Below are 12600 nucleotides of genomic sequence, written 5' to 3'. Positions count from 1 at the left end.
GACAACTGTGGGGTCATGCGGCCTGGATAAGAGCAAATGGTTTATACGGTTGTTTATAAACCGTATTGTGATCTGATGAAAGCTCAATACAGATGGTATAAAAAAAAAAAAAAAAAGACATTGCACATCCGTGCAAGATCGAGATCTACCAAAGTGTTTAAAGCCGAATAGAGGGATGGACAAAAATGATACTTGATACAGAAAAGGTTATATATAGCCAGTTGAAGTCCCTAAATAAATAGGTGCGTTCATGCAGATGTAGAATGCTAGAGTTTTGGGGTAGAGAAAATGCTGTGAAAAAACAAGGTTGAGTGAACGCGTTATATATAAATGACATTGTATTATATTGGTACTGTCATGTTCATTTAAGAAGCAGCCTGGTTGATATTTTGTTTCTAGATGTCTATATTTAGTTGAACATGGAAAAGGTAGCCGTTAATGGAATGTATAATATTAGCAATGTTTGTTCATTTTTGTCGTTTATTTCTTAAACTCAGAAATATTTTTCTGAGCACATTCTACTGTGGGAAATGAACTGTTCTATAGTTAAAGCATAAAATGACATTTCCTTTCTATATTTAGATAGTAAATGGAGAGTATGAATCTGAAGTGAAGATCTTTGGCTCGGATGATAACCAAAATAAAGCGAAAAGACTGATTGATGAGCTTGTTGATGGATATGGGGAAAGAAGCGAAAAAGGTAAATGCGAACAGATATATTGGTTTGGGGTGAAGTTTTTAATTGAAATCTGCCATTACATTTTTTTTTCATGTATGATTATGCCTCACGGAAGGAAATAGGACTGCTGATCCCCAGCACAAAGAGCGATTTGGCAGTCAGGTTTATGTGCAGCTTCCTTTTATTCGGCCATCGGCTCCCACCACTTCCTTTGGTATGGTGTGCTGCGCTGAAGAATCAACATTGTTCTCTGAATGCTCTTTGTGGCTGGATGTTTTATGTGCCCGCTGTCGTCTCAATGCATTTTCCTGGAAGCATGCCTGTGCCTCAGTTCACAAAATCGAGAAATAACTGCTGCCATTCCTGTTTCTCGGAAGTTGAGCCTCGCATATTATGCATCATTGCTTTAACTAGATGAACAAAATGTAAGCATTTTATGTTATTCCTTTTGCAACAAGCCCCCTTAAGATTAATTTCTGTGATAGATGGACATCTTTGTCTGCCCTCTGGTTGTGTTTTTATTAACTTTTCTGGTGACTTGTTTTACAAAGACAGTACATTCCATCTGCAGAAAGCATAGATTGATTTTGTTTTTTTTTTACAAAGTGTAATGCAGTGGTTTTGCTCACAAGGTCCTGGCTTAGACTAACACAGTGCTGTACAGTCCTAAGTCCATAAATGAATGAGACTAATTACTGCTGGAACTGTTGCAGCTATCCAGTTGACAAATTTCTTTTAACTATAACTTGTGCCCTAAGTTAACTATAACTTGCGCCCCCGCCATGCAGTTTTCTCATCAATATTGTTACTGCAAACGTGACTGAGATCTTATCAGTGATATTGTAAAATACATCATGATTGCTGTAATATCTGGAGTAATTAGCAGTGCATGGCCAGGGCTGAGTTATAGTTACTTGAAATTACACAACTATAACAGCTGAATTTCTATGGTTTTGTACCTTTTGAAATGTGAGCCTAACTATAACGTTCCTGTAATTTTTTTTTTTTTTAACCTAGAGTATTTAAAGTTACCTTACGTTAATCCAACCAGATCCTGCACCCAGCCTCTTATAATCACCAAACCCTGGCCTGCGGACAACAATCTATAACCACCCAACCCTGTGCCAGGCACCGCCTTTGGCCACGGCACTCTTGAAGTGTTTCTTTGTTTGGTGGAGATGTGATCATATTCCTGTGACCAAGAAAGCATCTTTAAAAAAACTCTGCTTCCAGCAGGCAGGAGCATTTTGACAGCTCCTGCTTCCTTGAAACGGGGTGTTTGCTTTTGCTTGGCGGGAGCATTCACAGCTCCTGCCAAACAAAAAGCAAACTGCTATCTCCTGAGGGTGGTCCCCTCGGGAGATAGCAGCGGCTGGCCCTTGGAGGTGGGGGTCCCCAGGGCCATAAATGGCTCCAGGAGGGGTGCATGCATGGCTCCTCTTTCATTTTAAATCAGTTATTGGCCCCCGGACCGGGGGTGTTCCGGGAAGGGGGGATGGTGTTGGTCCGCAGGGCCCCCTATTCATTTTCAGAAAGCACCTCCGGGGAGGTGGTGAGCGCAAGGGCAATGCAGTGAGAAGGCGGGAAAGGCATGCAGAAGACACACACAAAACTGGGCTGAGGGAGAGAGGAGAAAGAAGTGAGGAGGAGGGAAAGGCTTGCAGCAGCAGCCACGCACAAAAGTGGGCTGAGAGCGAGAAGGAGGAAAAAGCACGTAGCAGCCACAAACAAAACTGGGCTGATTGCGAAGAGAAAGCAGTGGGAAGGAGACACACCAAAAAATGGGTGGGGAGCAAGGAGAAAGCAGTGAGTAACGAGAGAAAGCAGGCAGCACAAACTGGTGCCGAGAACAAGAAGATGCTATGAGGAGGGAAAGACAAGTAGAAGGCACAAGCGAAATAGGTCTGAGAGCACGTAAAACAGTGAGGAGGGAAACACAAGCAGTAGGCACGCACAAAACAGGGCTCAGAGCACGGTGAAATCACTGAGAAGGAGGGAAAAGCACGCAGCAGGCATGCACAAAACAGGGCTGAGACCAAGGAGAAAGCAGTGAGAAGGAGAGGAAGTCAAGCAGCAAGCTCGCAAAAAACTGGGTGGGGCAAGAAGAAAGCAGTGGGACGAGAAAAAGGCAAGCAGTAGGCAGCACAAAACTACTGGGCTGAGCGCAAAAAGAAAGCCGTGAGAAGGAGGGAAAGTCAACAAGGATGCATGCACAAAACCGGGCGGAGAGGGAGGAGAAAGCAATGAGAAGGAGGGATTGGCACACAGCAGGCATGCACAAAACGGGGCTGAGAGGGAGAAGAAAGCAGTGAGAAGCAGGGAAAGGCACGCAAAAAGGGGGCTGAGAGCGAGAGAAAGCAGTGAGGAGAGAAAGGCATGCATCAGGCACCCACAAAATGGGGCTGAGAGGAAGGAGAAAACAGTGAGGTGGAAAAGGCAAGCAGCAGCCACACACAAAGCAGGGCTGAGAGGGAGGAGAAAGAAAGAGGAAATGGCATGCAGCAGGTACATACAAAACGGGGCTGAGAGGACAAAGCAGTGAGAAGGAGGGACAGGCACACAGCAGACGGACACAAACTGGGCTGAGAGCGATGAGAAAGCAGTGAGAGGGAGGGAAATACATGCAGCAGGCACACAAAATAGGGCTGTAATCGAGGAGAAAGTGAGGAGGGAATGGCAAGCAGCAGGCACGCACAAAACTGGGCTAAGAGCAATGAGTAAGCAGTGAGGAGGGAACAGCACACAGCAGGCATGTACAAAATGGGGCTGAGCAAGGAGAAAGCAGAGAAAAGGAGGAAAAGGCAAGCAGCAGGCACGCAAAAAACTTGTGGGACGGAAGCAAGGAGAGAGCAGTGAGTAACAAGAGGAGGGCAAGCAACAGGGAGCACGAAATGGGGCTGAGAGCGAGGAGAAACCTGTGAGAGAAAGAAAGGCAAGCATCAGACAGCACGAAACAAGGCTGAGAGCGAGAAGAAAGCAGTGAGAAGGAGGGAAAGGCATGCAGCAGGCATGGGCATAATGAGCTGAGAACTAGTCCCTGGGACCTGGCCCATTCGGGGCTAAACTTTAAACAAGCACGGGAGACAGTTTTTTTTTGTTGTTATTTTTACTTTATGGCAAAGTTGGGAATATTCACACTTTTGTCATAATTTTTTTTTTTTATGCATTTTTGCCCCTGTAGGAGTCCCAGGGGGACCCCTCCACCAAGGCTAGGTGGTGAGGGCAACCTTACACAGTCCCCTATTTTCTTTTTTGTTGCATTTGTTTGGAGACTCCGCTTCCTGGTTGAAGTCTTGGCAGCCAGTCAGGTCTCTGCATTTGATCAGGAGTATTTATGAAGTTGTTGCAACCCTAGATATGCAAATTTGTATTTCCTTTAATTTCCTGAAAACTACTGAACGGATTTACACCAAATAACAAAAAACATACTTTCTGGGCCAAAAGCTCTCGACCTTTCAGCCAAATTAGGTGTAATTCCTTCTTGCAGTTTGGTCTGCAGTCGTGTCTAAAATGCTTTGGGGAATTAACCCCGTAAATGCACATTTTCTTTTTTTAACCCCTCCCCCGTTTTCTGTGCCCCCACTTGACGGATCACACTGCAACTTTCCATACACAACAAGACCCTAGAGGGCTTTTTATTTTGGAAAATTTTATGACGATTCGACAAAGTTTGCTAAAGATATAGGCAAGTCAAAAAACCCTTTTTCCATGGAAACTAGGGGCCAGATGTAGCAAACTGTTCCGTTTGCGACTCGCAAATGCGTGTTTGCTATGCATTTCGGAGTCGTAAATAGGAAGGGGTGTTCCCTTCCTATTTGCGAGTTGCAGTGGTATGCAATTCCATTTGCGACCGCATAAGTGGTCGCAAATGGAGTCGCAGTTACCATCCACTTGAAGTGGATGGTAACCCACTCGCAAACGGGAAGGGGTCCCCATGGGACCCCTTCCCCTTTGTGACGGGACCCAAAATGATTTTTTCAGGGCAGGCAGTGGTCCAAGGGACCACTGCCTGCCCTGAAAAAATCCGAAACTAAAGGTTTCGTTTTTTTTTTTTCTAAGTGCAGCTCGTTTTCCTTTAAGGAAAACGGGCTACACTTGGAAAAAAAAAAACTGCTTTATTTAAAAGCAGTCATGGACATGGAGGTCTGCTGTTCCCAGTAGGCCTCCATCCCCGTGAGTGGCCAGAGTCGCTATGGGGGCGCAAATTGCGACCCACCTCATTAATATTAATGAGGTGGGTCTTTGCGACCCCATAGCGACTCGCAGAAGGTGTCTGAGACACCTTTCTGCATAGCAAATTGCGACTTGCAATTTGCGAGTCGCACGGACTCGCAAGTCGCAATTTGCTAGTTTCCTACATCTGGCCCTTGGTTCTATCTTAATCTACTGGCGACCTCCAGTAGGTAATCAATATATGTGTGTGTGAATGTATGTATTACCTAGCGGCAGTCATACCTAGGTAGTTATAGTTAGGACCTAGTTTATATATAAAAAGTAGTTTTTTACTTGCCTATATCTTTGGCACCACTTGACGAATCTTCACAAAACATTTCAAAAAAGTTTGCCAGTCACAACCGGGGGTGGGGGGGAGGTGGAAGGTGGGGAATGCAGATGGAGGGCGAGAAAATGGAGGGTCCCAAAACACATTTTCCCAATTCATTTTTCCAAAGGGATTTTGAACAACGATAGCGCCAAAAATACTGGAAGGAATTGCACCTAATTTGGCAGAAAGGTAGGTCCTGGTCCAGAAGGAAATCCTTTCTTGTTTTGGTGTAAATCTGTTTAGTAGTTTTTGAGAAATGAAAGGGAAAACAAATTTGTTTATATGGGGACGCGAAGGATTCGTGACCCCTCCCGATCTCGTGCTGAGTTCTGATTGGCTGACAACACTTCAACAAGGAAGCTGTTGAAGTGTTGTCAGCCATGTCGGAAATGTTGGGGGGGAAAAAAAAAGTAAAAAAAGAATGACAAGAAGCCAGTGTAGGAACACCCTGCACTGCTATGACCCCACAAATTACAACACTCATGACATCTTTGACACCATCATTGATAATATCAGTGTAATATGTGCAGTAACATTTTTGATGAAATAACTGTTAATGGCCGGGGGTGCGAGTTATGGTTACCTTAGGGCACGAGTTAGAGTTACTTGAGGTAACTCTAACTAGAACTGGTGAATTTCTATGGTTTTGTATGTTCAAAATGTGATCCTAACAATAACGTCCTTGTAACTTTTGTTTTTTTTAAGTAGAAAATATATATATATTGTAAGAACTTTTCATTAAATACCATTACCTACTGTGTTGCTCCACAGACATTGACAATTTACTTTTTTTGTGCTACAGCATAGGGCAGTAGGCAGTAATATAAGCAACTGGGTATAGCATGACTTAAATGCCAGTTTGGTAAGAAAACTTTGAAGGCACTTAAATTTAGTAATGGCATCAAGTACTTTATACTTGAAGGCTGACAGCTGATTTTGTATAAAACAATAATAAAAATATATAAGCACTTTTAGTCAACCAACTGTATCCATTAAATTACTAAAGTTTTACTCTGATAATAGCTACTCCCCACACTCTACCATTGAATGCATTCACTTTAAAATAATTATACATCCTTTCACACCCCCTAAACATATCTAGCCAAGATTAATTATTTAAAGGCATTTACCAGTCAGTGCTCGTTCCTTTCTATAATAGGATGTTGTCACTTCGCAAAAAAATAAAGAAGTTTATTAACGTCTAATTTTGCCTCATTCTTCCAAAACAGCTTCGACAAACTAATTTATCCTAGAGAAAACAAGCCCAAATATATTGCTGTATGTAGTAAAAGTGTATCTCCAAATTGATATGTTAAAGCCACATACCCTCAGCTTGGTGAAGGTTATTTGAAGCAGTTGCATCTGACTTAAAAGGGACTTCTAAAAATGAGGTGTAGAAATGCAGCTTCATGTCATAATTTTAGTGCTTTTGCATTGGACTCTAATAATACCTTGAGGAACTGCATATATGAATATATATGGACCTATAATCATTTTGAAAGCACTTGATTTCACAAGCAATGACTGATGCATATACAACATAGGTTGTCTTCCCATATCTTCCATAGTATTCAAGACATTTATTGAAAGTTATGATATTGATTCATCAGCATATACTGACATTGGCATATTTACTTATTTTATAGAAAGCAAGCGCATTTAGAGTAACATATTGTATGTTTAAATTTTTGTGTTGAAGCCATTCCCCCATGCACTTTGTAAAGGACATTTGAAGCAGTTGCATCAAATGTCCGAGGGACATTTCGTAACACTTGAATTATTGTAGCTTTGTGACATTCTTGTTTAACATTTGGTTCTGACTTTGGGAAGGACATCCAATAATTACTTGCGGTACTATAACTATGTGAAAGACAAGACCGATTTGCTTTGCCAGTGGTTGTTCTAGCTTGACCATCTGATAAAATTCCATTCTGATTCAGACAGATTATAAAATGCTAGGTGAACAAGCAAGGGGTTGTCATGTCTTGTGCATAATTGTGCTCTTCCCATCCTATTTGGGCACTGAAGAGACAAAGCAACCCAAGGACTTTTTGTGCAGTGCCCTTGAAACCATTGATCCTACATTGAGCTCCCTCACCCCAGAGAGGATCTAACATTGTCCCTTTTGTCCCTCACCACATCATAGAACTTGAAGCATCCAAGCAGGTGGCGCATGTTGTCCCCAATATAATTAGTCCTGCATGCCTCAATTTGCTCCCCCAACCTTGCTGTCCTTACCTTCCCCTCTCTTGTGCCCTAATGACCTTTCCAGCCAGTTGAAACCCATGTGATTTTCCAGAACTCTCGCTAGAGTCCCTGTAACCAGGTGATGTGGCGGCCAGTTTGTCCTGCCACTCTATTTAAACCCTGCCTGGTGAAAGTGCCAGTACTTGATTTTCGAGTGTTAGACTCAGGTGCTCATGAATCCAGTCCCAGACCCCACCCACCCATATATACTAGCTGTCTGGTTGCTGAGTGCCTGGATTGCTTCCTCATGGGCAGTCTTCTGTAAACCTGCAAAAAAAAAAAAAAGAAACCAGGTCAGCAAGCGAAATCTGTGCTTTGTTCATTTATTTTACAAATAAAGTGATACAATGTGGCGATTCCTGCATGCTATTCAGAGCCTTTTGAAATCCTACTTCCTGTCTTTAGGCATTGTGCAATCAAGCATTACCAACAGTTGTAGAGCTCTCACCTGTTTGTGCAGTTGTTTTAAAGGCTACCTTTGGGCTATGAATTACCAGAAGGAATAGGAACTGTAGTCTGTCAATAGCTACTGAACTATGGAATAGTGGACCATATGGCTATGAACGTATCCAGAAGCTTTATTGCTACGGTCACTAAACAAGTGTGTGCTAAAAGAGGGAATCTAATGTGTGTTTTTGTGTAGACCCAAACGTGCAGTCAAAACCAGTGCTATGTATGACCTTCCTCTTTAGGAATTGCCCTCCTTGAAAACCAACAAGGTATTTGTGAGGAACCAAGAAGGGTGTTTACGTATTTGGGAGAACACTGCAGAGGAATTGTCCCATAAACCCAGCAGCAGGTTCTGCTAGCGCAGTTGTTTTAATAAAAATTATTAACGAGTCTTTATGTATTTTGAATAATAAGTTTATGTAGAAAATCTAATAACAAAGAAAAATAATGTATGCCTTTGAAAATGTGATTACAATGAGGGGCCACCAATGTTCACAAAGTGCACTTACTAGTGAATTAATATTATGAAATATTGAATATATGTTTGACTAATGTAGTAATATGTCATATTAAGGGTTATGCATTTTCCTTTATCTTTAATAGTTTTAGGCATAACTTAGCAAGTGTCATGGCCTACTTGCCAGGCCTCATGTAAAAGCTGTATTTCTTAACGTTTAATAAAATTGATGTCCTAGAGAGTTAAACTGTGATTTCTATTGTATTGTTTAAATGTGCTCATAATGGAAGCTTTCTTATGAGAACCGACTGCTAGAAGATGATGTTCCTGTTAATGTACCATTTTATGTGTAATGTGTGTGAGACTGACTTTCTTACGAGAAAAACAATGGAGATACAGACTGGAGTAGAAGCTGCAACAATATTGTTACCTGACAAGCTGGATGATGAGGACATTGCAGGACAAACCAGTCAACATGTGAACGGAGTAATAGTAGAAATCATAGGTTTGGAGTTTTTGTTTTATTGGACAAAGTGTGAACATGCAATTATCTGACTAATAGAGACTTGAGAAATAGTTTTAGCAGTTTTGACTTAACGGGTCTACTCTGGAAAGAGACGGACATTTTGCCTTTGCATTTTCCCGTTGCCCATTGCACATTTACTTGCTGGCCGAAATGTCAATATTCCTTATGCGTCTTGACAAGAGACGTGCTTAACTTTAATGCTTAGAGGCTTTGCGTTTTCTGAACTTTGATGCTGAATCCTAATGCCTTGATGATCGACTGATGTCCTGAGGACGAAGACTGACTCTGCTTGCTGTTCCACACTGAGGTAGGTATTCTGATCCAGACTGTTGATTGATAAGCATTTGCATTTTTCTTCCTAGGTACCAGCTGCACTGTTTTGATAGAGCCCTAGTTAGATGTTTTTCCAAATTTGTGTTACTAAATTGTTTTGCATGAAGCCCAACATGTTGATGCTAATCTGATCATAGTTCAGGATCCTCACTAATGAAATCACGATAACAAGGATTAATGCTTGATGAATTTCTCTGCTAAACTTAATGTATGAAATTACTTCGACGTAGTTGACTTTATTGATCTGCACCATAACTTTAGAATGTGTAGTAGTTCAAGCTTTGTGTAGATCACGTTTCTTCCCCACTTTGGACAGCCAGTGTGGTTCCTATATGTGTGTGTTTTTGATTTTGAGATTAATCTACATGACCGTGGCATTGTTAATATAGGGAAATAAATATTCTAACTTTTACTAAAAGGTGTGGTTATTCATGACTGAAAGGCCATGGTGTGTGACAATTACAGACTATTGATTATTACTTTTATTGATTATTGTTGATTATTGATATTGCATATTGATTATGTACTGGAGCTATGGTAAGAACATCTTAATTACAAGTCAAAAGGTTCATCAACCTATTCGCGTCCCCTTGTAAGTTTACTTAAGATCAGATGTGCTAACAGTTTTGAAACCCATCCACACCTCCAACCCCAATCCTCACTCCTGACGACATGCATGCCATCCGTGTTCTCACTAAGATCAGGTGTGGTGTGCACAGTGCTGGGGGAGAGTTTGGATCCACGTCATTCCCCCCAACTGGTCTGGATTAAGAGGTCAATGGTCTTGACAGGGGTCACTAGATTAAGTGTTACTGCTGTCAAAACTAAAGCAATCTGTAAGTGACCTGTAGCCGGGAATATTTAGATCGCTACAGTGCACCTTCAGTACACAGAAGCAACTCCCTATAAATGTTTCAGGAAAACATGTTGAGTCCTTAAGTGGTGTGATTGGAGTTTTCGTCAGATGGATCTCTGTTGATGCAGGAAAAACAATGCCCAACTTTGCCTTGAGGCATTACCAATTATGGACAAAGAATAGTGTTATTTTTATATTTTTTTATCGACTTTAATGTAATCATCCTTAATTGTACAGGTACTTCAAACTAAAAATTCACAGAGCTAAGTTTGAGCTTGTGCTTGCATGACGGGCCCACCAGCACTCTTGTTTGGAGACTGGCACATGTGGGAAACATCAAGGAAAAAATAAAGAAGGAAAAAACACAAAAAAGTGATAAGGCAGGGACCCACAAAAGTGAAAGGAGCAGGGAACGCCTGGTTGTTAGAGTGTCAGGAAACAAGCATTTTGAAGGTCCAACCCCACTTTTTGCCTCCTGTTTTACTACTAGGCAGTGGTATAATGACTCTGACGTGCCCTGAGTCTTGCTAATCATGTCTCCGTTCATGTGACTTGACTCTTTAAAGGTGTTTCTCATTGGCTTATACCCAACTGGCAAATGCTAACTTATGTACAAGTCCCTTGTATATGGTACCAGAGATACCCTGGGCCTTTTAAGTTTGGGTCCCCTAGGGGCTGCAGCACTTACTGTGGCACCGTGCATGTGATGAAGCAAAAGCATGACTGAAGGCTTTATGACACAAAACCAGGCAGCCACTCCCAGCAACATACTCGTGACGGTGGCATAGTGGTGTGGGTATACCTACATTTAACTGAGGGCTAGACAGAAAGATCCCTTATGCACTGGAGTTACCATCATGGTCAATACCTGACTTTTTTCATCTAACAATATGCAGCAACATCCAGCCTTGGGGGGGGGGGGGGCAGGAATCTGTAGTTGAATTGGGACCCAGCAGTTTATTATACACTGCACTAAAGGCTCATTGATCCTGGACATGGGGCACTGTCCATAACGAATTCAACACTTCTGTTGGGTTGTGGGTAGTCCTAACATATAGGTACAAACGTAAAGTGATTATGGTGCTGTATACAGCACTATTGCAAGTGCTGGATGTTTTATGCTCCATGTGAAAGGGTAGTTGGAAATCCATTTATATTTGGAATTAGTTGATGATAAATGGCTAACATGTTTGAGCAGATTTAAGGCTGTCTTAAAAAAATGCGAGGCTCAAGTGCCTCCTTTTACCTGCATAACACTCACTGAACCCTGAAGCGTATAGGAAACATTTATCGTGGTACATCTACTGCATGCCTGAAATGCACTGAGGAGGACATGGACATCCTTGCACATGGTTTGGTAATGTTCAGTGGTGTTAAGATTTTGGGACAGGGTGGTGCAAAGTCTGACTCTAATTGGTAGGCTTATCCCTAAGGACGCAACACTCAGTTTGCTGGGTCTATCCACCTGTACAGTAAAGACTAAATATATGTGGGGATTCATGGGCCTACCCCTGGTCCTGGTGAATCACTGTATGGCTATGATTTGGAAGGCCTGTGCATTGCCACATATTTGGAATTGGTTGAGGGATGGCAAGAAATGGATGTATAACAAAATAACGTACTCTCTAGGGTAAATGCAGATGATACAAGCAGGGCTTCTTAAGAACCTTGGAACATGTACCTGGAAAGGCCAAATCAGATACTCTGCCTCATTGAAAGCAATTGTGTGTGGAAGGAAAGTGGGCTTGGTGCTGCCATTGCTTAGACAAAGTGTTGCTAAGTTGGATTGATTTAAGGGGTTGGGGCACTAAAAAACAGTGCAGATTGTTGGTGGAGTGGGTCATTGCATGATGGCCATTTGCATAGGGGGCCGAGGAGGGGCACAAAGCTCCTGTAACTGGATGGTTTCTTAATCTCTGTTTGAAGTATTAATGTATATTGAGGGGTGAAGCTGGAATACGTCTACATATCCTTTGTTAGTTATGCACTGAGAAGGGGGCCATTCCTTCTGTTCTATGGGTCTTAATGTTTGTTACCTTATATCTGAGCGGGACAGAATCACAAACTTGTAATGTATGTATTTTGTTAATGTTTCAGTGTAAAAACGCTAAAGATTCAATAAAAATACCTCTGTATCTCAGTGAGATTTGCCATCTTCTTTTTTTTGCAAGTGACAATGTTGACAACCCAACAAAATTGGAGACCATCCAAATACTCCTAGAAAATTCCACTTACTTTGGTTATTAATGAGGTCCACACCATATAAAACTGGAGAACGGTTTCTGTTTATATTCTCACTGCCCCGAGGCTGCAGATACCCCCCCTTTTTGTATGGTGTATTGATAACTTTTCTGAATTCTTAGCTTAGTTCATAACTCTGTCTGTGCATATATGCCTCTAAGAAAATTCAGGGCTGATGTAGTCTACATTTATTTAAATTGTATTTGCATTTGTATATCTGTTCATACTTCTTGCGAGGTGCAAATGTGAATTTGTTGAATGGGTAGCA

At 41.8% G+C, this 12600-nt stretch overlaps 1 protein-coding gene across 5 annotated transcripts in view; it reads left to right on the top strand.

Annotated features, from left to right (window-relative positions):
- The window catches only part of DDX43 (DEAD-box helicase 43), a 576458-nt gene that overhangs the window by 57246 nt on the left and 506612 nt on the right, over positions 1 to 12600 (top strand). For all 5 annotated transcript variants that reach the window (XM_069235691.1, XM_069235689.1, XM_069235688.1 and 2 more), the window contains exon 3: positions 583 to 700. In XM_069235691.1, the coding sequence (XP_069091792.1) occupies positions 583 to 700 (118 nt within the window). The remainder of the gene's footprint in view (positions 1 to 582; positions 701 to 12600) is intronic.

The sequence above is a fragment of the Pleurodeles waltl genome, chromosome 5 (genome assembly GCF_031143425.1).
Source record: "Pleurodeles waltl isolate 20211129_DDA chromosome 5, aPleWal1.hap1.20221129, whole genome shotgun sequence".
NCBI classification, from domain to species: domain Eukaryota; kingdom Metazoa; phylum Chordata; class Amphibia; order Caudata; family Salamandridae; genus Pleurodeles; species Pleurodeles waltl.
This window is presented reverse-complemented; position numbering and strand designations above follow the sequence as displayed.